The 27837-nt window shown below is 41.3% G+C and overlaps 1 protein-coding gene across 1 annotated transcript; it reads left to right on the top strand.

Moving 5' to 3' along the window:
- The first annotated feature begins 214 nt into the window (after positions 1 to 214).
- On the top strand, positions 215 to 27734 carry LOC105422121 (uncharacterized). The gene is made up of 6 exons (XM_011631372.2): positions 215 to 360; positions 826 to 877; positions 21483 to 21541; positions 21785 to 22122; positions 22491 to 22799; positions 24466 to 27734. The coding sequence occupies exons 1-6, from the start codon at positions 291 to 293 to the stop codon at positions 24472 to 24474; spliced, it is 837 nt and encodes a 278-aa protein (XP_011629674.1). The 5' UTR covers positions 215 to 290; the 3' UTR covers positions 24475 to 27734.
- Positions 27735 to 27837: the final 103 nt, after the last annotated feature.

Here is a 27837-nt window from a genome sequence, read left to right as displayed (position 1 = left end):
TTGAGTGACGATTTTCTCAGAATATATTCTACGCGTAAAAATACAAAGTACAAATTTTGTATTTAAGTAACAGGAAAATCGGAGGAAAGACTGTCGTTACACCATGCATGTTTATCAACAAATCGTGATTACCGCTCATCGCTTCGCGATTCGACTCGATTGAGTCGGTCGCCGCGGAGCGGCGCTGTCGGAGTCGGACGCGCGCGCGCGGGTGGGGGGCAAGCCCGAGGGCGTCGGACAAAGGTTGGCCGCGTCGAGCGGCCGGCCGGCGGCGCATTCACGATTCAAACATGGCAGCGGCTACCAGCGTTGTCGTGCTCGACAGGGGCAACAACACCACCTGCACCATCAATTTACACGGTGTGTGCGTGTGCGTGTGAGTGTGAGTGTGTGCATGCGTGCGTGTTTGTATGTATATGAGTGAGCTGTCGTGTGTGTATGTGTGTGTGAATGTGTGTGCGCGTGTTCCGCGCGCGAATCTGTCGGGGAAACGCGATCGAGGGAACCGCGACGAGATGACTGAAACTTCCGGAGCGTCTCCGCGAGCCTTTCGCGCGTCGCGACTTCGTGCGTCCCGCTGATGCCGCTGATCCTGACGCGCGTTCGGCGAACCTGTTCACGCTCGTGTACGTGCGTGTCGTGTCATGTCGTGTCGTATAATGTGTGAGTGCGCGTCCTCGCTCCCCGGGAGTCTCGCGGACTGTTTTCTGACGGCGACGTCGCCCGAGTGCTTCCTCACGTGTCATCGTCGCAACGCGCGTCCATCGCGTGCCCACCGTGCGATCGCTCCGATCGATATTCTGATCATAATTTTCCATTTTGCAGGAGCCACCGTGGTGTCCTGGCGGGTGAATAACCAAGAACAGCTGTTCGTCAGGTAAGTACATGCATGAGATTCCGTAACCGCGTGACAGATCTTTTGACAGGCTCTACTCGTGCCCGCCGCGAATTGTTCTCGAAAGAGAAATCTCTGCTTGGAAATTAATTTTATTTCGATTAGCACGCATTTAATATTTAATATTCTGGCCGAGTACGTATTTGCTGTACATCGGCCAGAACTGCCTTGAAAAGATGTGAAAAGAAAAATAAATAATAACAGGACTTATTTACAAACTTGTTTACATAAATATGAACACGGATTTGACTTTGATATATTCATTTTAAAGTATTCAAAGTCTAGGATCTTAAAACCTAAGATATTCACGTGAACATTATTGATTACTAAAATTTATAAATGAGGAAATAAATTCCGAATGATGCAGATCTTTCGTGAGTCGTCCTGTATAAATTGTAAGTATGTGATGTAGAGTCATTGAAGTAAACGTTGACGCAAGTTGTAAGGTTGCGCACGAGGTTACGCATCTTAGATGAGATAGAATGCGTTTAGTTTGATCGCGCAAATTACGATGCAAATTTATAACATCGAAGGAACATTTATGTGAGCGGTTATTCATCGCGAAAAAAATCAGCTAAGATAAGAATAGTAAAATAAGAATAACAAGATCGCAGATTTATATAACGACGTGAAATGTTAAAAATTTAATGAATTTTCGCAAATTACCTCAAAGATTTTATCAACGCAAGAGTGAAGCCTTAATGTTACACGTTTAATATTGAATGATCGAGAATATTCGATGTAAATTTCCATGTAAATCTCAGTGAAAAAAATTGAATTCGAAGAGCAAGATCGATTGGAAGATTTAACAGCCTCCGTGAAATCTCTGATAGACAGAAATTTATCCGAGTTCCGTCAAATTACGTAGAAAAATATAGGTAAAAATCCAACGTGCGCGATTCCGTCGTCGATACCGTCGCGATCTATTGTTCGAGACTGCAAGACCTACTACGTCAGCCACAGATTACTCTTCGAGATTGACACCTCCTAGATGAGAACAAAGTCTACTCGCGCGTTTCACGTGCGCACAGGTTGCCCAACAAATTGCTTTCAGTCGGATAGAAAAAAAGATCGCTATCAAAGAGAGATTCACAGGAATAAAACGTATTGAAGTATCGTCCATAAGCGAGCACACAACGTTCACGCGCCTTCGAATATTTCGTTTCGAAACTCTCTCTTTCTCTCTCTCTCTCTCTCTCTCTCTCTCTCTCTCTCTCTCGCAATAGTTAACCGTCGCTGCGATTTGTAACAAGCGGGCAAGTAACGAATTATAATTCTTACGGATGCAGATCAATGTCAAAATCTGTTTCGCTCGCGCGATGACTCGCAAAAAAGTCTTCACCGCCGTACGTGACCGATTCAAGGTTCTCGCCGCGAAATGTACCGAAACGATACGCAATTCCGAACTGAAATCGGACTGAGAGCAAACCAGATCTGCTCAGTTACATTTTTTACGAGTTTTCTTTTCATTTTTTAACTCGCATTGTGAGTGTATATATGTATTAAACATATATATATATATATATATATATATATATATATATATATATATATATATGTATGTATATATATATATATATATTTTTTTTTTTCACAGCTTCGTTAAGAATGCAGGTATTTATAAATACATGCATTTGTTTGCATTGAAATATCAATCTCGGCTTATTAATTTCTTCTTGGATGCCGTTTTACGATTTGTCATTGGGAATAATGGTCGTATTTCATCACACAGATGTACATCAGACCGCGCGTATCTCCGTTACAAACGCAGTGGCGTTGTGAATGCCTCCGCAAGGTACAAACGACATGTTTTTCCTCTCGGTGTTTTAGTACGAACGTAATCTCCCTTTGATAGGTAGTAATCTCCCTTTCGGGATTACATTGTCCATTTTGCGCGCATCTAATTTCTGAAAATCCACTTAGCCTTTATACCGAGGGAAAAACGTCGCGCGAATCCGTATAAGCTTCTGTTTTCGCAATTCTTGTGTAATATTTTTATAATCTACTCGAAGAGGATCTCTCTCTCTCTCTCTCTCTCTCTCTCTCTCTCTCGAGTGCTATCGTTCTTCGCGACAATGCAGCGCGTAGCACACGGAGAGAAGGAAGAGACAACGAGAGGAGGCGCGCGCGCGCGCGCGCGCGCGCGCACACCTGCCGAGAAAGAACCGCGTAAAAGCGCGGTGCCCGTGACGATCGCTTTAAAAGCGGCAGCCCGAGAGCAGACGATGAAAAAACTGACGGAGAGCGAAGGCAAGGGCGCTCTCTGGACCAGTACATACCTTATACACGGGGTTCAGGGCCCCTCGTCGCTTGCCAGTCATCGGTCCTTCCGACTGTAAAGCCGCTGTCGAGACTGGGTTTTGCAATAGACCCGTGGCTGTCGGAACGATGACAGCGTGAAACCGATGAAAAATCAACGTCTAACACGCGGTCTATCAATCGGCATGGCGGTCGTGCTCTCATCACGAAACCTCGCACGGAAGGAACACTTTTGCGAATCTAAAAATTTCACCAGGCACGGATTCTGAAAATAATTTTGCTGGGTGTTCAAAATTTATTATGTACGACGTTCAAATTGGTTGCTAGAAGATAAAAAATTTTTGCAATATTTTCATGTTTAAGCGTCCTACACGGAAAAAAATTAGTCTTAAATCAAAATAAATATTTTCGTATAAGCAAGAATATTATAATCTTTTTAAAAATTTTAATCTTGATTCGATCGAATTTGTATTGATGCAAGTATAGATATTCTCATATACAAGCTAGAATGTTATAATTTTTATATAAAAGATTTCTAATTTTGTGAGTTGAGCAAAAGTAATATTTATATCAATATAAATTCAATTAAATCAAGATTAAAATTTTTCTAAAAAGATCCTAATATTTTTGTTTATATACATAGAAAAAAATTAGTCTTATTATGATACGTGTAATACTCGTAAATATATTAATCTTTTTAAAGAAAATCTCAAAAGCCTCAAAAGTATCATTAAAAATTAATCTTAAATCGAGAAAAATATTTTCATAGATAAGCAAGAATATTAAAATCTTAAAAATTTTAATTCTGATTTGATTGAATTTGTATTTGTATGCAAGTATTACTTTTGCTCAACGCAAAATCAAAAATTTCTATATGAAGGTTATAATATCCTTATTTATATAAACTATATTTGCATCAATACAAATCAGTTCAATCAAATGGAACCAAAATTTTTTTAAAAAGATTCCAATATTCATATCTACATATGAGAATACATAGTCTTAATTTAAAATTAATTTTTTCTATGTATATAATAATTTTGATGCAACAAAATTATTTTCAGATATATATATATTTAGTCAAATGTTTGCCAGCAAAAGTGTTCTCTCTGTACGCGATTTCGACACAACGGAAATATGAAAAAAATTTCATATTTTTGTAAAATGTAGCGAAATCGTAATTATTTCTCTTTGTACATGATACTTGTCGATATATAATTCGCTTTGTGAATACAATCACACGAGTCATTGTTCGATTCCTGCCGGTACGTGGTCGTCACGAGAACACCGTCAAGGAATTTTAACGATTGCAAGTAGCGCACACATACGCACAATGTCATACGTGTACGTGGCACAAGATGCTCGGCAAACACGCTCGTAATTTACTCCAATTTCCCTCGAAACGGCTATAAAAGTTACGTCGGTATGTCCGGTGGTGGTATCCGCGATACTGATCACGATGCGGTACGTGCGATATACGAGGCACATGTTTTAATGAGAGATACAATTAGATATTAGTACACGAGAAACAAGCAACTTTAATTTGGATGATTAATATTGAACAACTTGATCATTTATCATTTGCAGCGTTCGCTTAACGGAATTAATAATAAGTAACAAGATCTTCGATGAATTTCATCTTCATATTCACATTTTAACGAGATTTTAAAGCCTTCGATTATTTATTAGCATTTCAAAATTTTATGAAGAGAAGGAAAGGCGGCCTTCGAAATGATTAAAAGAAACCGTCGTTCGGAATATGCCTCGGGTATGCGTAAAACGAATAAACGTGAGGATTTTGTAAATAGCATGTGAGCGCATTGATCACCAAATCGTAAAACGAAATTGAATCAGCCGTTTCTCTTAAGCTGACCGGTTATACCGGCGTAACACGAGAGGACCACGTGCAGCATGTCGATCTCTCTGTTCTTACGATCCCGACCGCGGATGTGGACGTGCCTTCATCGAACATCTGCGCGTCCACGGCGGGGCCCAAAAACGGAAATGAAGAATCGGGGGCGAAGCGACGGCGCGTGAACGATGACGAACTACAGCTGGAATTCCGTTAGCGCGATAAAATAATCGGACGAATTGTGGTTTGCCAATACCGGATACGGAGAAGCAACTCCGAATAGAAATGGGCCATTTTTATGGGTGCATCGAGAGATGAGACTCGTATAATGGTGAAAGAAAAAGAAAAAAGAAAAAAAAAAATACAAATTTAGGTATCCGAAATCGGTTTCATTTTGGTCAAAAGTCTGGAAAAAGGCTGGAATATAGAGAGATTGTAAATCTTGTGAAAGTTATAAAAGATTCGGGCGGATTGTTGCAACGGGTTAAACACGGAAGGGTTCGTCCGGCGTGATTGTACCGAGAATCGTAGGCACATTATGAGCCACGCAACCCCTTTCAACTCCAAGACAAGCAAGGCGACCTAACTGTTCTTCAATTCGTTTGGGAACAGACAAAGACCCGTCACGGTCGGGAATGACCCCCGAGAGGAGGAAGAGAGTGAAAGAGGGAGAGAAAGGAATAGTGAGTGAGTGAAAGAGAGAGAGAGAGAGAGAGAGAGAGAGAGAGAGAGAGAGAGAGAGAGAGAAAGGAAGACGGGACGGAGACAAATAGCTAGCGAGTCAAGAAACGCGACAGAGACAGGCTACGGGTGAGCGAAAGGGGTGCGCGTATATAAATGCACGATTCATCTTGGCCGAGGGATGGGATGATGATTAAGGGTCCCTCGTCTATCCTCACCACACCTAAAGACGCACCACGGTCACGTATACACACGCTTTGAGCACTGCTTCTCTCGCGAGAGAAAGAGAGAGAGAGAGAGAGAGAGAGAGAGAGAGAGAGAGAAGAGAGAGAGAGAGAGAAAGGAGAACAGTAGTAAAGGAAAGCGTCATTAATGGCTGCTGGCAAGTCCCGACCATGAAATTTCAGCTCGACTTTTGGATTAGAGGTTTCGTTCGAACCGGTGGAATCGGTGAGGCTTGTCTCGTCGGTCGCGTTGATGTTCTCTATGCACCGTGTTAGAGGATGATTCTCGGCCGGAGCCGAGAATCACGTGTTCTCCAAAAGAGAAATTCATGCGCGCATTCTCGCGCGATGAACGATAATCTGCACGACGAGCGGACAACTTACCCCCTACGTTAACCCTTACGACTTTCAGACGTAAGGGTTCTAATGAGTTATTCGAATTTACTAAATCGAATCCAAATCTCGATAAACTTTAAATTTCAATGAAAATATAAATTAGATAGCAAGTAAGAGTCGTAAAACGCTGTTATTGGTGCGTGTTAACTTATTAAAAAATATTTTATATATTTAATCCCGAAATGAAAAATGTTTAATATAAACGTAAATATAAATTTGGTTTGAACGTTTCGGTTTTATATTGAGCGAAAAATCCTCAGCGAAAAATCATACATAAAAGTTTCGAGCTATTACAAATTATATACCGGCGATTAATATTATGGCGGCCAGTGGTAGACTTTAAATTTCAAATAATCAATGTAATAAGCCGAAATAAGTTTAAAACAATGTGGTAAACAAATGGCATCGCTCCGTAGACAGGATGTCCTAGGTGTCTTATAATTTTTCATTTTTCTCAATTGAATTTATATGCATAAATTTAGAACAATTATATTTATAAATTCAGAACGGCATATAGTTTGCGATATCGAGCAATTGTTCTGAATTTACAGATATAATTTTCAATCAAAGAAGAATAAAAAATTATAAGACATTGGAGATCCTGTCTGCCGATGAGCGATGCCGTCCGTCACACACATCGCTTTAAATTTCAATTTCGCAAATTTCTTCTTTATCGAGATTTCAAGATTCTGAATCGAACAGTATCTCTAATTACGACTGCTCTCAAAAGTTTTCGAGTCATTACACTCCTTCGTCAAAAGCGATCGGGCCAGACTTCCTACGAAGGACAAGAAGAATGTCAAACGGTGCAGTGGCATGTTAGAAATGTTCCGCACTCTCGTGCATTTGACACCACATACGTCTTTGTCGTCGGGGATTGGTTCGTGCTGGGCATATGGCGAGAACGTCTGTTTCCAGCGGTAATGCAAAGGCACTTAGGGGATTCTTTCTTCAACCCGTGGAAACATTACGATTCCTCGCGCTGCTTTGCATATCCTAGCTCAGCTAAAGCTAAAAGCTCTCTCTTTTTATCCAATAAACCCAAGTTAAACATACGATTGCGCGCCGTTCATAGCGCCGATTCTCTTCTAGTTAGCTTTACTATTGTTCACTGTTGAAAATCTCTTGTTGCGTTGCGGACAATATGCAATTTCAAGTGTAACTGATATCTGAACTAATGGAAGATTTAAATATCGTTATTCTAACGAATAATTTGTTAATATTTATACATCGATAACCAATTCTTTTTTCATCGTAGTTATTTGCCAGTTCGAACACAGAAAAATAACGCTGAAAATCAACAGTTTTTATACATTGAAATGACACGTATAAAAAAAAAAAAGAAAAAAAATAAAAATAAAAATCCAGATAACGGAAGCTGAAATCGTCCATTGATTCATTTTGGTCAAAAAGTCTAAACTCCGGGATATGCCCGAGATTGTAAATCTTATTTTCTGAATAGAAGGTCGACGCCTAATATTTTTCATCCTTTTGAATCTAAAGAATAAAATTCTACCGCGCTACTTAACGTCGACGGAGATGACGGGCAAACTATATATATTTCGCGTGCTGGTTTACGCAAAGGTCTCGCGGAAACGAAGCCGCGATGAAGAGAGATACGGAAAAAGCACAATAAACGATGGCACTCCCGTGGAAGGAGTGATGCGGGATAAGGGAAGGAGAGATATTCGATAGAAAGAGAACGCTAATGACACCGCGCCAGCCGTCGTTTCGGCTTTTTGCCGGTATTCGGAACGTAGATTTGTAGGAGGAAATACGAGACGAAAAGGCCGCCGAAGAAGCGAAGCGACCACGACGATAACCGACGACGAACACTCTTGTGCGAGTGCCTCGGCAATAACGCGAGTCGTGTTTGCGCACTTAATTCGGGACGATAATCATCATTCGGGGGGGGGGGGGAGGGGGGGGATCGCCGTGCCGCGCGTTACGTTCGCCGATGGTGGCAAAGCCAAATCGTAAAAACACGCTTTGGTAAAAGCACGTTGAGCTTTACGAGCTTGACCATTGGCCACAGTTGAGTCGAGACAATCGATACTCACATCGTTATTATTTTCGTCTCTCTCTCTCTCTCTCTCTCTCTTTCTCTCTCTCTCTCTCTCTCTCTCTCTCTCTCTCTCTCTCTCTCTCTCTCTCTTCGGAGCTCTTTGTAGAAATCCGAATTGCGAACTTTATTCAAATCGCCGGCTTTTTTGGGTGCAACGCCGCTATTTTCGACGCTACGAAAGAAAATAGATACGAGAGATACGATGAGTAATCCTTTTTTCGAAGTGTTCTCATTAATATTCAATTTGCCTTTTTATATCGTCTTGAAAATAACGCTATAAATGCTCGGCGATAATATCGTCCACGTGGCTCATTCGCAGCATCCGCGTAAGCGCTATTGTCGTCAAGTATAATCGAAACTTTGGCCATCCAGTATCCAGCACATTTACGAGGGAGATAACGTGGCCGCGTGCGCTTATCTGACGTATAAAAAAGCCGTCGTTTTGACGTAAAACATAGGCCGATACGGGGACGCGCTTCCGATGGAGCTCTTCGGAGGGGCGACAACTCGGAGGGGTGACAAACCCGCGAGACGAACCTCGCACGACTGCCATCGACGCCATTATTTATGATTGTATATGACGAGAGAATGCATTTCTGGTCGACAAAAACAGCCTTGCGGAAGCGAACGTTGCTTGCCGGATAAAAGCGCAATTGACTGGGCGCTGATAGTTACTTATCTTCAGAGAACTTTGACGTAGAGAGATTTATGATTCGTTACGTAAACGGCGGTTGATAACCAGCAAATAATTTTTGCGATGACAGATAATTAGAAAATTCTCGTCGCCTGATCGTCGCTCGTGTCAGATGCGTCACGTATTATTCACGATAAAGTTTCAAGCTGAACTTTTGATGAGGCGTGAAAGGGAATCTTTCATCACCTGGGGAAGATTACATCAACTTTCCGCGATGTAGAGGGGTGCGATAGGGTACGCGCAATTTACATAAAAAATTGAAAATTTGCAAATTGGATTCGTCATATTAACGCGAAGACCGCGAAGTAAAAATAGAATACGAGAAAAAAACGTCTGGTTGAAAATGGACAAATCAGAAGATTCTGATTAGATCAATCAGAATTCTGATTATCTCAACTAAAATTTTGATAGATTTAAGCAGAAAATTTTGTTTTGTCCACTTTCTACCAGAATTCCAATTAATCCAACCAAACATTTTTTCTCAGTGTAGGCTCTGCGCACATGATGATCTATTTTGATGCTGAAAATGAATCAAATGTCAGTATAAAAAGACACCTTAAATCTATGATTGTAAACCAAGTTTCCTTCTTGGTTCTTTTGTAATGCTGAAGTCTAAGGCTCTATACACAATGGAGGAAATATTAGGAACAGTAAAAAATAAATATTAAATTTTAGAAATGAAAAGATTAAGGATTAAAGGACACAAGTAAGTATGGGTAAAATATGGCTATGTAAAAATTTAATATTTATTTCCATTCCTAATATTTTCTCCATTGTGTACAGAGCCTTACACTTCGGCATTACGAAAAAGCCAAAAGGGGAACTTGGCTTACTTAATTATATACCGACACTTGACTTATTTTCAGCGTTATTCGCGATAAATCATGTGATGAGAAAAGTGACCGTTCAAATTTCATTATTCTACGTCAACTTTAATCACGTGATCTATTTTGATGCTCAAAATGAGCGTCGAGTGTCAATCATGAATTGGTATCTTTGTCCACATACGTCCATCCATCCCTAAAGTCACGATGCGGCCGATGCAGCCCGGGATGGATGCATCGTGCAACGCTGCGGCCGATCTTGAACTCGCGAACTTCGCGGCGGACGGGAAATAATGCGCGCGGTGGCTCCGGAGCGGAATCCAGTTGAATGGGAATGCTGTAGAATGCCGGCAAAAACCGCAGCCAGCGGGATCATTAGTCTATGCCCCAGCCTATAACCCATCGCTGCCTTTATACCGGGTGGAAAGAAGTCCGAGCGAGCAAACGCTCCCGCTGTTTTTCGCTCCGCGCGCCGCGGAGACTCGGTTGAAATTTCGCCCTCGAAAATGCGACGAGAGACGTCGAAAATGTGCGGGGGGGAAAAAAGCGCGAGTTGCGCCTCCGGCGCAAACGATTTCGAGTTTTCGCGTTTCACGAAAGACGGAGGCGGAGGGTTTTGAGGGTTGAAACTCTGCCGTCCGGCGAATATCTCTGATCTTTTTAATCGACCGCTTAATCCCCACGTTACAAACCGCATAATGATACATCGGCTCAATCGTAAAATACATCTTGAGGGATTTTAATCTCACAAGGGGGACAGAAGGGAATTCCCTCTAAAAGTGATTCAAATACAAATCGATCCGCTCTGATTGACTTTATCTCCTCGACAAATGTGCGAAAAACGAGTGAGAAATCTACCTGAATTTTTTTTTTTTTTCAATAGGCGATTTCGTAAAAAATGAAATTTTTTTTTTCTATGATTAATCTCAAGTTCGTAGATTCAACTTTGTGAATTATTCGTTTTCGATTCTTTAACCCGATAAATGCACAAACAATGTGAGATATCCACTAAATTCATTCTATTTTGTTTTTAATGGACATCTATTTTATTTTTATTTTTTTACATTTTTTATTTTTTTATATTTATTCTTCATTTCTGATTTTCATAAACTTTACACGTTACATATGATTCTTAATTATCGCAAATTTTTTTTTCCCCAAGATTTTGCATCGCAAAGATCTTTATAAATCCCTCCATTAATCTTTCATTTGTTGCGTTATCACGCGAGCAGGTAAATCAAGTTATTTTAATACCATATATATTTATGGAATATATTTTTTTTCTTTTTGCTCACAACTCCGTAGTTTGTGCAAAAAGCAAACCTATTTCTGCTGCATTAATCATATCGTTGTTGTTATATTTAGTTAATCAGTCATCATAAATTATGGATCTGGATCGGATTTGCCGCACCGTAATCGCGCGATCTAATCATAGGCACGGGCAGTAGTGATAGCGCAGGAAATTGCGTTACAAAACTGAAACTTCTGCACGAGTCTAATGAATAGGGAACAGCGATTCAAGGTTCCTCGTCGCTACGCGTGCTGCGCGATCTCGCGCGGGAAAATCCTTTCCTTTTTCGCAAAGCGAGCGGACGCGGGGCGCGCGTCGATCTTTTTAACGGGCCGCGTCCGCGTCCGCGAATGACACAGTTGCCTCGCCTAATGCGGGAGGAGAGCGAGGAGGCTTTTTATGCTAATTGCAAGTTGTCCCGAGCGAATGCGAACGGAACCGGAGCCGGCGCGCAAACGCCAGCGTACTCGACGACGAAAAAGCTCCCGCGCGAGCAAACGCGGGCAAGAAACCCGCTCAAGGCGGAACGCGCGGCTTAAGCCGTAAAATAATTGCGTGTTTTGCGCAAGGACAAGGCAAGTGAAATAGTACACTCAAATCTTCCTCGCGGACGTGGGATTCATCCGCGACGTTGCGCTCGCGAGGGGGACTCGCGCGAGCCTCGTATTCGCGCGGCCTGCGTTTATCGCCGCTTTTATATCCGCTTTTACGGTCTAAAGTTCGCAAAACTGTAAAATTCGCCGCGACCGGCTCCACGGTACAACAAAATTTTTGATTCTTTATCTCTTTTCATCAACTCTCGAAGATCGCGAGATACGCGTTATTTTCCTGGGCATTATCCTTGGCCGTATCCGTAATACGAATTGGAATTGGCAAAAATCGGCTCGCGGTTTCGCTGCTTATCTATCGTCGAGAGCAGTTTTTTGAAGGATTGGAAGGATTGTCGTTCCATTTTCTTTCACCGCCAGAGACCGCCCGCGAATTAATAGTCATTGAGCGAAATTCAGATGTCCGGTCGGCTGTCGTGCGATGAGATTTAAAATCCCGTCTGCAGCGGCAGTGGTGACGGCATCACCACCGAAGAATTCGCTCAATCACGGCCCACTCGTTCTTTCATGCCGACTTATGCACCGCTCACGAGGAACCGCCAAATCAGCTCGGTTATCGCGGCTCGGCAATAAACGCGACGATAATCCTCGATTGCCGTGCTTCAATTCGGCCGCTACTGCCGTGGAAACGTTACATTTTGTATCAAATGACTTGGACAATTATCTCTCTCAGTCCCGATGTCTTTATTCTACGTCTTGTTGAATAAAACTTGAGTAAATTAAATATTTTTATATTGCGATGGGAAATGAAATATCTTCGTCGGATATTTATGTACATATTTATGACCTTGCTTTACATTCCATTACGATTTTCTCCAATTTGCTACATCAACAACCGAATATATCCATTCGTAGCACGTCACGAATTTATAAGCGTGACGTCAAGGGATGACGTTTGTGATGACAATTCGGTCAAATCGGTCATTTCTCGTTGATCTCATTTTCATTTTTTAGCTCTTAAGCTCTTAATATTCCTTGATTCAAAAAAATGAAAAATGATATTCAAAAAAAATAGGTATTTCGTTGGCAACGAGCGATAGGAGTGTGTTTAACCGATACGAATCGGTAAGATTGCACGATAAAGGGTAGTACGTTTAAAGGGTTAAAAAGCTCGTGTCAAGTAACGAAACTACCGGGGAAGTTAGTTAAGGCAGTTAAGGAAGTAGGTAGAATTTGTTTCGTCTCTGAAATTTGAAGCTTCCTAATCGTTTTTAGGCTTTCGGACTCGCGGCGAGCCGATCGGCGAGCGATTCGGCTTACGTGCGCATGGCGCGACGGAAAATTACGCGACGGGCCTTTTTGCCGGGCATATTTCCTCGTTTATCAGCGTCCGTTAGGTTTCCCGTGACCGTTCCGGCTAGAAGCAACTTCGTCCCCTCCCCCCCTCCCCTCCCCCCCCCCCAGCAACACAAGAGCAGCAACGCCCGTGGCCGTGCACCGCGAACGCGTCCGACCTAGTATAAATAGGTTTGCTTCTTGCCGGCCTTAGTTAAACAAAGTTTCACGATGGTGGCGGCGATGGGCAGGCGAGGGTGCGAGGCGACGAGGGGGTTGCTTGTGGGTAAAGAGGAGCCCGTGAACCCTGCGGAGCCTCGCCCTGCTGCTGCTGCTGCTGCTGCTGCTGCTGTTGTCAGTGGTGCTGCTGCTGCTGCTGCTGCTCCTCCTGCAGCCGGGATCCGGGGAAAACGCAAAAACCGCTGGCTTCGGCGGAGCTCGAAGCGGATAACTTCGACACGTACCGGGTGTCCTCACTCGAGCTCGGTGCATGACTAAATACCCGCACGGGTACTTACAATCCCCCCCCCCCCCCGTGAAAACGTACGAGATTAATTTCCGGATTACGCCGCTTCTGCAGGGAAGCGGCGTAATTCGGAAGATAAAGAAAAGTCTCGAGCAATCGAGACGGCCCCGATATTACGAACGAGCGGGAAGACGTAATATATCGTCCGACGGGGGAAAAAAAAAAAACGAACGCGACGAACTTGAATTTTATTTTATTTTATACGACGGCTTCGTCTTCATTTTGCTTGCTTCGACGAGGGAGGAAGTTTCCTCCCTCCGTCCTCTCCCTCGCGCTACGAAGAGATGCAGGAACGCATTTCCGAAGTCCTGGGCATCATCGATAATCATCGTTGTTGAGACCACGGGAATGTTGGGAGTGTCGGGAAATCGCCGCGGACGCTTGTTGCTCCAGATAACGAGAGGATACCGAGTGTACCGAGATTATACGCTCTCCGCGCGGCTTCTTTTTTTCCTTCCTCGTCGTTCAAACCCACAGGCCAGGTTGTACCAAGAATACGTTCGTTATTACATTCATAGAAACGGCAGGGGGGGGCACTCTCGCGTTCGGACTCGGATCTGGACTCGGACTCAGACTCGGACTTGGACTCGGAGTCGGCGACGTACTTTCACTTCCATCAGCGTTTTAGCGTTTCGGCCTTGCACTTACGTGATTTTATTTGCGCTTGCACTCGATGCGCAGTCTGCGAACGTTCTCGTCGTCCGGGACGTTGTTTGCACGATTGACTCTTGAATCATGTATGGACGAAATTTTTCGATTAAATGTAGACCAGTCTGTCGTCAGTCAACCTCGTGATTCGTTAAAAATTCCAGACAACAGCACTTATAAAAAAAAGCGTCATTTCGAACATCGATTTTCGTTTCCAGATTTCTGCACAGAGAGAATTGCTGGAAAGAATTTTGCTGGCAAATCTAAAAATTTGGCTACATAAATCTGAAAATAATTTTGGATTCACTTTTGCTGGCAAATCTATAAATTTGAACAGATACAGATGTGAAAATAATTTTGTTGGCCCGTCAAAATTATTTTGTAGAACGCTTAAATATGATGATAATATTGCAAAAATGTTTGATCTTCTAACAGTCAATTTGAACATTCTATATAATAATTTTGAAGGCTCAACAAAATCATTTTCAGATCTGTATCTAGCCAAATTTTTAAATTCGCCAGCAAAAGTGTGTTCTTTCCGTGTATAAATGAATATAAATAAATAATAATAAAAATGTTTGATCTTCTAGCGGCCAATTAGAATATCGTACATAACAATAATTTTAAAGGCCCAACAAAATTATTTTCAGATCCGTACCTGACCAAATTTTTAGATTTGCCAACAAAAAGCAATCTTTTCGTATAGTCTATCCTTTTTTTTTTTTTTTTTTTTTTTTTTTCGTAACCGTTTAATCGAAACTGATCGATCGAAACATTATGTGTCTAGTCGAATATTCGTACCGATTTTGTAGTGAGCGAAACGACTCGAAATAATGCGCAATTTACGGGGGAGAGGGAGGGGGGGGGGCCTGTTTTTCGTGCACCGCGCGAACACAGTGGCACGATCGGAATTATCCCGGTAGGGGCCCCAACCGAAAGGAGCCCAGTTTTTCGCGATAATTCCCGGCCGCAGCCCTGAGACGAATTCTCGTCAGAATTTCACTGACCGATCGTAAATCGCGACCGTAACAGATGGCCGAGCCGCTGCTTCTCCAGCACGTTAATGCACTTATAATGCGTGGCATCCGCTTCTCGCATTTTGCCCACATCTTTGCGACTGCGGGGCTGGAGGGAGGAGGTTGTCCCTTCCCGAGGGACGTCGAGTTACTCGCGAGGTGAAGTAGCCATAAACCACCCGCAAAACTCGCCAAAGAACTCGCCTTTCGACTGTTAACGATAGCGTACTTACTAGTTTGGAATTAGTTCGAGCCGATTCTAAAGTTTCATGAAGACACCGGTACTTGGAAGAAACCGGATGTCTGGTTAATTGGCACTTGATAATTCAAGGAAATCTGTCTCTATTTTTGCGATTGTCAATCATCACATTTTTATGCTAATAACGTGAATATAAGTGTGATATTTTGGATCAGTAAATTTTCACGCATAAAAGAATGGTTTTGTTGAATATCTATAAATTTAGATAGAGATTTGAAAATAATTTTGTTGGGTCATCCAAATTATTATGTAGAATATTTAAGTGAAATGGTAATACAAAATTATTTTATCTTCTAGCAAACAATTCGAACTTTTAATTATTTTGATGGTCCAACAATATTATTTTCAGATTTGTATCTGGCCAAATTTTTAGATTCTTCAGAAAGACTGCTCTTTTGGTGTATAGATAAAATAAAATTGTAAGATCATTACGCGAGAGACAATAAGCACTTTCGATAAAGGTCTATCATCTTATCAATCTAGGAGACCCCGCATTACCAGGCTTGCTCTGAAATAAATGTTCACAAGCAATATTTACGACATAACATTTAACAATATATCATGACATACCTATAAATGTATTCACCTTTTTCAAGATGATAACCATGGAAGCCTTAAAAAGTACCCATCTTCCATCTTATCTATACAAATATAATTCTGATTGTACAAATAATTTTATCGAAACAAATTTTGAGCGACCTCGCCGTTATACAATATTGCGTGAAGACAATTTTATGTGCGAGTCCACATAATTCCGGTGAATTCATTCTGGAGAGAGAGAGATGCTGCAGCAGCAACTTCCAGATATATTCCATTTATACAAATATAATTCTATTACTAATTAAATATAATTCTGATTGTACAAATTTTATTGAGACACATTCTGAGCGCGGACTTCGCTGTTGTACAATATTATAATACGCGAATACGCGAATACGTGAAGACAATGCGAGTCCACAATAATTCCGGCGAATTCGTTCCAGTTCTGGAGAGAAAGAGAGATGCTGCAGCAGCAACTTCCAGATATAGCCCAGATAGCAGCCCCACCGCAAGAAGCGGCGCGCCGCGCCGCGCCGCGTCGCCATGTAATTGTCTTCGGCCGCAAAAGCGCGCAGTCACACCTTATTTATAATCCTGTCGATTCATGACGCTCTATATATCGCTCTGTCGTGCGGGTAATTAGTTTTCGCGTGCGCGAACGCAGGCGTATCCGCCGCCCGTTTCGCGCGCGGAGAAGAAACCGCGCGAAATGTCGTGCGTTCCACGGTTGATTTTAGCTGCGAGCGAATAAAATGCGAATAACCTTTTTTATGAAACGCGCGGTCGATACCACGGTCGACGAACGAACTTTATCTTTCATCGGGAATAGTGGTATGTATAATCGGAACGCAAGAAGATAATTAAGACCTCGCTGATATTCGCGAACGTACGCCGCTTCTTTCCCGAGGGTAGTCGAACAACCGGTATTGAAATATTCCATTTTTATTATGACGTTTTATATATATATATATATATTATTAGAGACAGGCATCGGAGGGATTTTGCGTTATTTGCAGCGCGAGAATTGAACACCGAAGTGTAATCCTCGTAAGCGAACTCGAGCGAGGATCGACGACAGCTCGATGTAAGTCGAGAGCCACTCGCTGCAACCAAATCCGACGGAGACTAGATTGCGCTCATATTCTGCATACATACGTAATATTTCTGGTTCCTTGAGGGCCCCACCGCGGGACATTCATCAAAAGGAAATTTTTCACGGGTCTATCTTCCATATCCGTTTCTCTCCTCTCCCCTCCCCCCCTCCTTTTTTTTCCTTCCCGTTCCAACGCGTATCGATGATACGCCGGCTGTTTAGCATCTCTGACTTGCTAACGACTCATTAAAGCCGAAGGGTAATTTTTCACTTGCCCGCTCATTAATATTCCTCCTGTGCCGCGAACTCTCGGGCCGTTCACCGTGTGCGGCGCGAGAAACGTCTGAATCGTCATCGAATCCTTCGTCGCCCTCCCCTTTCGCCCTCGCAGATAATGATCGCGGAATGATCCTTCGGGAGACTCGAGAGCGTTTCCGGGACATTCGACGACATCGGGAGGCGAATGTAATTTCGCGTGGCTGCAACCGAGGCTGCAACGAGGAGAAAGAAGTCGATTGAAAATTGTTGCGCTCGTAAAAAGAGCGCACGTAACGTACGTGCCGCGAGAGTTAATTCGCTGTAATTTATCACGCGTTATCGGATATATAGTGTCTATCCGCGAGAGTATTCCTGCGGTATGCAAATCTAGGTGTGAAACCGCGTGCGCGTCGCCGCGCTATTGCAAGAATGATTGCCCGCGTTCATTCGATTATTGCCCTGATGATCGCCCTGGAGATGCGCTACAAAGGATATCATTCTGCCGATGCCATCAGCATCGCCGGCTCCGAACCGGAGTCGTCGAAATTACATCCAGCTGCCGTCTTCCAATCCCTGATTACGAGGCATAGGAGATATATTCTCTCCTTCTCCCCCTCCTCTCTCTCTCTCTCTCTCTCTCTCTCTCTCTCTCTCTCTCTCTCTCTCTCTCTCTCTCTCTCTATTTTTCTTCCTTTTTCTCTCCAAGTGTACACACATGCACGCGCGCGCGCGTACGCACGCACGCACGCGCACACACACGCACACACACACACACACACACACACACACACACACACACACACACACACACACACACACACACACATATATATATATATATATGATTGGAGAAAAAGTTATTTCTACAAACGACTTACCACACGCCGATCGCGCACCCCCAATTACCGGGCACCCTGTATACTCTCGCGGCGCGACGATATCCCGCGGATGTGCCGGGCGTAACCGCGTCGAGAATTGGGTGCCGGGCGTAGCGAGCGGCGGCAACGAGAGATACCAGCAGCTAGAAACGACCAGGAGGAGAGAGAGAGAGAGAGAGAGAGAGAGAGAGAAAGAGAGGTTGGAAACTGTGATGCCCGCAAAAAGCATGGCAGACAGCGCCGATCGTTTTTGCTCGGCGTCAGCCGCGTTCCTACCGCCGCGTCGTCGTACTTCGTGGTGGTACATCGTTCTACCCTCTCGCTCCCTCTCACTCTCCCCTGCTCCTCCCACTCTCGCATTCATCCTCCCTTCTTGCCCCTCTGCCGTCCTCTTCGTCCTCTTCGTCCTCTCTCGGGCATAAGTTCCCTCTGTCTCCCTTTCTCTCTCGCTTCTTCTCCCTCTCGCTTCCCTCCTTCCCTCCCTCCCTCTCCCTCTCTCTCTCTCTCTCTCTCTCTCTCTCTCTCTCTCTCTCTCTCTCTCTCTCTCTCTCTCTCTCTTTCTTTCTCTTTTGCTTTTTCGCCTCTCTCGCCTCCTCTGTGTCTTTCTCCTTTCGCTGTGACATTCGGGTTGTCGCGATCTATCTATCTGTCCATCTCTCCGTCTCTGTTCCCGTGTTCCGTTCGCCTCGGGATCGTGCAAACGGATGGGATTACCTTCTCCTCCTTCCGCGCGGTTTACGCATCCAGGAAAATGGATTACGTTCGTATCGCCGGGAGAGAATACGAATAGCGGCATCCACGCGGTGACGGAGGCGCGCGGTTCCGGAATCGAGATTTCGTCATTGACTTCATCATCGGCTGTCGGGATTGACTCGGGATTGCGCGAAGGGCGATATCGGGACGATCGGGCACCGTTTTCAATCCCGAGCGAGGGGTTTATCTTCACTCGATCGCTCCAATTGTCCTGCCCGGCGGGCCCTGCCGAACGGTTTACTCGCAAACCTCTTGATCCGAGATAAGGCTTAAATCCGGGATATTTTTATATCTGTCTTTGTTCTTCGTGCGCAATTTTGCGCGAGTGCTTTAATTGCTCGAATCGAAGATTACGCAGCCTATCGCATACTCGATAGCTTGGCGTGACTATCGATACGTTTCGATTTCGCGCATTCTCCTCGCAGCCTTGGATTGCCCCGAGTGTATCTTCAAGCTTCTTCTTCTTCTTCTTAAGAACATCTCCGTGGCCCCTGACAGGCTTGACTAATGGTCATCCTGCATCCGCCCTCCGGCTTTATGGTTCTCCGTCTCGTTCTCCTTTTCTCTTTCCATGCTCACGCAACGCGACATCTCTGTCTCTCTCCCTCTCTTCCTCTCCTTCCCCCCTCTCTCTCTCTCTCTCTCTCTCTCTCTCTCTCATATCACCCGAGAGCATTCTAGTTCGCTAACGAAAGGGATCAACGAGTTTTCTAACTTGGCCAAGATGATCCCGGAATCGGCGAATCGTACAAATGCTTCGGTCGCACTTTCTGAAGAAATTTCTTACAAATTTACGCGATTTTTTAACGGAAACTCCAACATTTCGGTTAACGGAAATTTCAAAATATCTTGTACAGTTTTAAATAATGCGCTTTGAAAAAAACATCAATGATTAGAATAGAATCTCTCATGCATCCTACGTCCGGATATTTTTGAGTTGTCAGAATCCCGAGGAGGAATACTTGGGTATTATTACGAAGGTTGGCTATTAGGATAATTAGAAACCAGTGCAAAAAACCTAATTGCCTGTTACTAAGTAAGAGGATTTTTTCCCCCTGCCCGCTGTGTAGCCGTTTCAACCAACCCCCGTACGGTAAAGTGGATTCTCAGGGACTCTTCCACGTCTCTAAAAATTATATTACACAATGGAATACCATAATTACTTGTTCATCCGCGAAGAATGATTGCTGCAAAATAAAACGAGCCGTGAGAAAACGTCACAGAATGAAAGGTTGATTTTTCCATTTTTTTCCTTCTCCTTTCACGAGAACTTGCAACTTGATTCGGCCGATCTTCGGAGATTTCTCTTTCGTCTTCAATTTAAACGATGTAGCTGGCTGTAAAATGCTTTCCTCTTTAGAAAAATTCAACTTGCGAGCCAAATATTGTTTATCGATCTGACTAGACTGTGTCTTCTCCCTTTCCGAGAACTTTGGGCTAAAATAAGTGATGAAAGCGCGAAACAAATATGACGATATTAGCATCGATATATCTTTGAGTCGACGAGGCGCGATTACTAATAACGCCATTTTGTCGATTTGCGAGGCGGAATATTGCAATCGCGCTGCAAGATTAATCGCAAAATGGATATTGGCCGCCGTTTGTCGTCAAGTTTTATGAAACGGTAGTATGCCGTATGATTATTTATACATCGACGCAACCCTGTCTCTATCTCGAGCAGAATACGCGGTCGTAAAATTCTGCACGATCCTCGTAAATTAGTTAAACGAGGAGCTCCGATGAAGCTCCTGGTATGAAAGTCTAAACCGGGAAGAATATAAAGGGCGTAAAAAGAAGAACGAATGCAAATTATTTCTTCGAAGTGTCTTTAGATTGTCGCTTTATTTCCAGTATGTTGAGATATCGAAATTTCAATAAATTAAAATTTTAAACAAGGTTGCGTTAAGCAGACGTTTTATTAGACGCTTTGTCGTAAGATATTCGCTATGTTTTAGTACAAATCGTTAATTTCAACAAATATTTACACCTTCGTATCGCCTACGGACGATTTCATTAATCTGACATGTGATACGTACGCAATTTACAATAACAACGTAACAGACAACGGACAACAGAAGGAAGAGATATTCGTCCGCATATTTTTCGATGTTATCGACAATATCGTTGATTCTCTTTTTTTTTTTTTTTTTTTTCGTTACGGGAAGGGAATAATAATAATAATACCTGCGCTGTTCAACGTAAAACCAACATGTGAACAAATAAAATAAGTTCTCGCGCCGTTTTTAAAATAATATATTTCTTCGATTTTTTATAAACTTTGTCTTATTAAATAATGAAAAATTCTGAAAAGTGAAATGCGATATAAATTAATTATGATAAAAAAATATGATTATCTGATAATGCAGTTTGTGATCAAATATTTTTTATTAATGCGCAAGTATCGTCGATTTTTCTCTCTTTCTCCAACAACCGGACTTTTGTTTCAGTAAGCAAGCTGTGTTCGACGGGAAGAAGGCGATTAGGGGCGGCATACCATTCGTCTTTCGTAAGTATAGCAAAACGAAGCGATTAGAAGAAAAGAAAAAAACCAAAGAAAAAAAAAAAAATAATTTCGAATAAATAAACTTCAAATCTAAAATGCTGATAGGAAAAAAAAAAAAAAAAAAAAACGTGAATATCTCGCTGAAAATGAATTTCGCTATGAAATTCCATAATTGAAAAGTATCTGAAAGCGTCAGCGATATTTATACGGATGATCCGATACGCATTATCTCACTCAATTCGGCAGCACAATTCGGAGCATGGACGTTCGGACCACCCCACGGCTTCGCCAGGATCATTCGTTGGAACGTGGAGAAGTCACCGGAGCGATTGCCCAGCGGGGACATCGAGGCGATATTCTCGATAATGGATAGCGAATTCACGCGATCACTGTGGAACTCGCAGTTCAGGCTAACGTACAGGCTAATACTGCGTGAGAAGGAGCTGCACTTCAATATCGGCGTGTACAACCCCAGCAGAGAAGACACCTTCAGCTTTAATCTGCTCTTACACACTTATTTCAAGGTGCCCGATGTTAGGAGATGCCAAATCACGGGGTTGCACGGCTGCACGTTCGTCGACAAGGTAAAAAAACGTACAAGAGTATTCTGCTAGATTACATAAGCTGACAAGCTTACAAATGCAAATCGATAGAAAGATTTCGCTGGAATTTCCGCGCCGCGAGACGCACGGGAAAGAGAGAGAGAGAGAGAGAGGGGGGGGGAGGGGAGGGGGGGATCGTTTATTTTCAATTAATCATAACTAACTAGTTATTAATGTCTCGATGAAAAATTAGCTTGAAAAAAAATCTATTGCTTTACATTTAAAAGCGAAATGAATCAGACTGGAAAGATAGTGATACGATGATACACACTATACTGTCGAGGCGATTATCGCAATCGCACGCAATCCTGTGTGCCTGATACAAGCATGTATTTTATTCACGCGCACAGACCAGGGACAACCAAATCTTCCAAGAAGGCCGGGATGTCGTCACGGTGTGCGAATGGACCGACCGGATCTACCAGAACACGCAGCCGGAGCATATCATCACGAATGTCGTTTCCGGTAGGAAGATGCGCGTGCAAAAGTACAACTTTCCCGACACGGTCGTCTGGAATCCATGGCAGGAGAAGGCACGCGACATCCCGGACTTTGGCGACGACGAGTTCCCGAACATGATTTGCGTGGAGAGCGGACACGTCAGTAGTCCGGTTATACTGTTGCCAGGAACGGCCTTTGAGGCGAGCCAGATATTACAGGTACTCGTCCCTGCCCCAATTCGTAACGCGAAATCACGCTCGCGCCGGCTTAATTAACCGGTAACCGTAGACATATTATTATACGTAATATCAGTGTAATACGAACCGAAAGTCCGTAATTTATTCGCGTGCGTAGAACAGAAATGCAATGCACTATTCGATATTCGTACCGCGCGGTACGGTCGAATTTTGATTGTCTCGTGACAAGCCAAACGTTACGCGAGGGGACGTATCCATCGATCTTACGCGCCCTGACATTCCTTGACATTCTATAACATTTTTACATCGATACATTTCGAACGTTTCCCGATATATATATATTTAAATTACGGGATACTCTATCGATTGTCCGAACGTACGACGCGCCTCGCTACTCTCAGGCGCGCTCGCAATTAATTACGTGACGAAACCAGACTCTCAACGTAATTCGAGTCGTCGAACTCTTGCCTGAAATCTTACGCTATTACCCGTAATTACGATCGTTCGCGAAACCACTCGTTACGCCGATACCATACGGAATAGAGCTATACGAATAGAGGATGCTCGAATAATTGGATTAAGACTTCTTTTTGCCATTCATTCCTATGGATCCCGGAGTTCATTCGCAAACTAAGGGCTTCTCACGTTTTATAGTTATGATTTTAATTGAGACTAATATCAAAATGCGCGGAATCCTTTCGCAAATATTCTTTCACAAAGTAATTTGTAATAATTTTTACAACGGCTGCATACCTATTGTTAATATTCGTTATTATTACATTATTATTATCAATTTTATCAATTAAATATTAGTAAACATCTAATATTGCGCATATTTTAAAACTAGAATCTATTCGGGGGAAAAAAAAAAAAAAAAAAAAACAGTCGAAGTATCTAAAGATTTGATCTGTAAATAATTTTATTGGATTATCAAATTAATTATGTAAAGCGCTCAAGCATGACAATACCGCAAAAATTTTTTATATTTTTTATATTTTATATTTTCGCAACCAACTTGTGCATTCTACATAATTATTTTCGATTAACAAAATTATTTTCAAATCTATATCCAGCCAAATTTTTACATGCTTTAATAATCGCAAAATGATTGCATGCGTAAAATTGTAAGATTGCTGTGTATGCATGTGTGAGTTGTACGATCGTATAATACGTGAACACGTGTGATGCTAACGTTGTGAGCCTGCTTTATGTACTTCTATGGTACTCTCGTTAATGGTAGGCGTTATAGCAGCGATCTTGCTGCTATCTTACTCTATCCTTTGCATATACTTTTTTCTTTTGTTTATCTCTTTCTAGTTTCACTCTTCAAAATTTTGTACAGTTGGCAATAAAGATAAGCAATTATTATTATTATTATTATTATTATTATTATTATTATTATTATTATTATTATTATTATTATTATTATTAAAACCGACCTTTTCACGTAATTTAGAAGGCTACAAAACTACAAATCTCTTATGGAATATGACCCGATGACATCACGTTGTAGCAATTTTGCATAAATATATACAGCAAAATGCGGTTGCGAGCGTCACGCTATATTTATTCATAACTGCGATAAAAAATTATAACTTGCCTCATGCCTGCGTACGTGCAGTTATGTTCGAGGCAGCGGAATCGAGGATGCGTGTCCGTGAATCATATTTTCTATCAATTTGTTTAGGTGATGTGAGTAGAGAGTGGACCGACGTCGCACGTCAATGCCGGAGGCGGTACCAACGCGCTGCTTCCGACGTCCTCGGCATCGTCCGCGGTCTGGCCAGCCGGCACGGGGTGGCTTTACATGCCACCCCCGCCGCCACCGCCACCGCCACCGCCGCCACCTCCGCCACCCCCGCCGTCGCATCCGTCGCATCCGTCGCATCTACACTCGCATTGCGTTGCCCAGACCTGCACGATATGCTCTCTGAATCTTTAGGGATCTTTAAACCCAAGATGAAGTCTGCAAGTTGTGTGAGCCCTCAGAATATTTTTCGCTTCTCCCTCGACAAGTCAGTTTCTCGAAATTTCGAAATCTGAGGCATCGTACGATGGAGAATGTATCATTTTTTTTTTCTTCCGTCGAAGAAACGGTGATTCGTGCAGCAAAGACATGCAACATAGTTAATTTTATTAAAGAATCTATCTTTCTTTATCTTTTGACTACTTTCTTTACGCTTCGTTCGTGCTTTACGATAAGAATTACGATAAAAAAAATTCAAAACGATCAATTAAATACGCGAATAAGTAAGAAATTAATTGATCTCTTTTTGTTTTTCACACTGTCCAAGTAACAATCGGATAAATTATAAAATTTATAAATTAATAATCAATCATCGCTGCCCTCGTTCGTTTCGATAAAAAACGAAATTGACATTATTTTATTTGCAACCTTTATCTTTTGTTTATTAAAAACATTGAAAAATTGTAAAGACATACTTGCATAGATATTACGCGAAAGAGGATTTTTGTCTTTTCTTAGATTTTTAAAGAATATCATCCTGGAAAAACGAGTGAAAATACAATTCTCAAGTAACATGCGTGTCCAAAAGATATCTCAAAGATGTCTTCAAGATGTTTTAGCATATCTTAGATCCGCCAATGTTCTCTGAAATTCACTCGGTCCGTCACAAACATTTTCATACATTCCATACATAAATGGCAAAAGAAATCTACGTCCCGTACTTTTAACTCATCACGTTTTAGATATTACCACGCGATGTATTGTTTATAGATGTAGATTGGCATTAGGTATGTAAGCGATTTTGTTAAATTTACGCGCGATAAAACTTTCCCTATAGGATTTTCAAGTATTATGACGTAGTTACTCGTTCGTTCCGATAAACGACAATTCGATCTAGTTTACTCGATATACAAGATGTATATTTGAAATTAGCAAATAGCCGGAAATGCACTTGGTAAAACATACTTTGCGTTATATGAGCTATAATAAAAACGTTCTCGAAACATTTTATGTATATACATATACATATACATTCACTTTTTAAAAATGTTTCAAGGCACTATACTTAATTATTTTTTTCAAAGGCAAAAGGTCTGGCTTTTTAAGTACATTTTTTTACTTGCTTAAATTCATTACATGTACAAATTGCTAGAGAGGATTTTTAACAACATTTTAATTCAATTAATTTTTAACTCAATTTTTTAATTCCTGTGCTATATTGTATAGCTTATATAAATTTAAATATTCAATATCTCCATATATATAATTAAGAAGTTCGTGAGATTTGAACATCTTTCCTATTGCATATTAAACGGAAAATAATTCTGAAGTACAAAGCATTTGCTATATTTTAATTAGAAAATTAGTTATAAAGCGATAAAGGGATGTTGCGAAAAATAATTGGATTAGATTTGTCAAATTTATTTAAAGAGGAAAAGATTTTTCTCTTGTAATTTTATAATTTGTTAGCATAAGAGAGAAGCAATTTTTATATAATTTTCCAAAACATTACGGATAAGCTTTACAGCATTATACTGCAGTGTGCGTGAATTTGTTCAACTTGCAATATATAATTTACCTATGAACAATACAAATATGGTGCTATTGTTACAAATATAGTGTTGTAATGATAAATCGCAAACACACACACACACACACACACACACACACACACACAAACTAGATAGAAGCTCAGTCGGCATTTTTCCGTAATGCTGCAATTTTAAACGTAATCGCTCTTCAGAATTTTTGAAATTACTGTCCTGAAAATATCGCATTTGTTTATGTGCAAGAAGAAACGTTGCATCATCGAAATAGACATATAAGTAAATATTTACCATAACATATTGATTATAATATTATCATAAAAATTACATGTGTATACGGAGAACTTTGTAAAAACATTGACTATTTAACAAGAAGACAAAGGAAATAGAAACAACATTTTACCGCCCATTCTTAGACAATTGTATTATTGTTAAAATATCACATAAAAAACTTGAGACATTATTCTGACATTCAGTCGAAATTCAATTTAAATGATAATGAGTTTAATAAGTTAATTAAATTTTATACCGAAAGTAATTAAATTTTTAATAAAGACCAACCACTTTTTCTTTTAATTCAATTGTGAATTTTACACAGATAAATTAATACACAGGATCAGATATTTTAATAGAAATTTTTTTACTTACAAAAGAATAGCTGATTATGATTATCTTAAATTAAGTCATTAATAAAAATATGCGAAATAAATTGACTACATTGTAAAGTTATTTGTATGGGTGAAGAGAAATTGGCAAAAAGATCATACATGTCTCTATTTTATATAAATATATAATCTATAGCAGCGCGTGTGCATGTATTAGTTTTACTTGATAGCCGAATGCATCCGAAGGAATAGTTTTTTACGTTTTACGTTAAATGGATTTCCAATGTCACATACGTAATACTAAAGTATCACATGTAAATTCATCAAATGAACTATCCCATACTAGTAGTGTACTATTATAATTAAGTAAATGCTCAATATAGCACGCTGTTTCTCGCATATTATTATAAACTTGGAGTCTAACAAAAAAAAAAAAAGAAAGATGAAACGTTCCTGCTTATAGATGTCTTATAGAACGCGAAAAAGTACAGCCTAGTTAAATCCGAAATACAGTTAATTAGTAAAAGAATTGAATTTCGACATTTTCGCAAATCGAAAATGCTACTTTCATTTGAGGGTTTTGGTCTTTAGAGGCTAGACAATACGTTCGTCATTTAGCATAGTATACATTCTTTTTTTTTTTTTTCTTTCCCCATATTAGCAATTAAGGTTCGGTCTTCCACCGTGACATTTATCAAATCGTACGTCATTCTCATTCGACTCAATGTTAATCCCCAAATATTTGTGATTAATGCGAAGTTATGAAATCGCGATTAAAATTAGTACGTTAAGAAAGTGTACTCTTTTTGGGAAAGTGCAATAAAAATGTGGGAAATAATTGTATCTCCATTTACTTTTATACTTCAGCAATTTATATATAACATACTTGACATTCAACTTATCAATTAAATCATAAAACGGTATGCCGCTTCCTACAGGAT

The sequence above is a fragment of the Pogonomyrmex barbatus genome, unplaced genomic scaffold (genome assembly GCF_055798465.1).
Source record: "Pogonomyrmex barbatus isolate J1 unplaced genomic scaffold, ASM5579846v1 scaffold19, whole genome shotgun sequence".
NCBI lineage: Eukaryota > Metazoa > Arthropoda > Insecta > Hymenoptera > Formicidae > Pogonomyrmex > Pogonomyrmex barbatus.
Note: the sequence above shows the minus strand (reverse complement) of the source record. Positions and strands in the feature narration are given on the sequence as shown.

Coding starts and splice junctions, on each gene's coding strand:
- LOC105422121 (XM_011631372.2), top strand. CDS start 291: ATGGCAGCGGCTACCAGCGTTGTCGTGCTCGACAGGGGCAACAACACC. Junction 878..21,482: donor CAAGAACAGCTGTTCGTCAG/GTAAGTACATGC, acceptor CTTTTGTTTCAG/TAAGCAAGCTGTGTTCGACG. Junction 21,542..21,784: donor CGGCATACCATTCGTCTTTC/GTAAGTATAGCA, acceptor TCAATTCGGCAG/CACAATTCGGAGCATGGACG.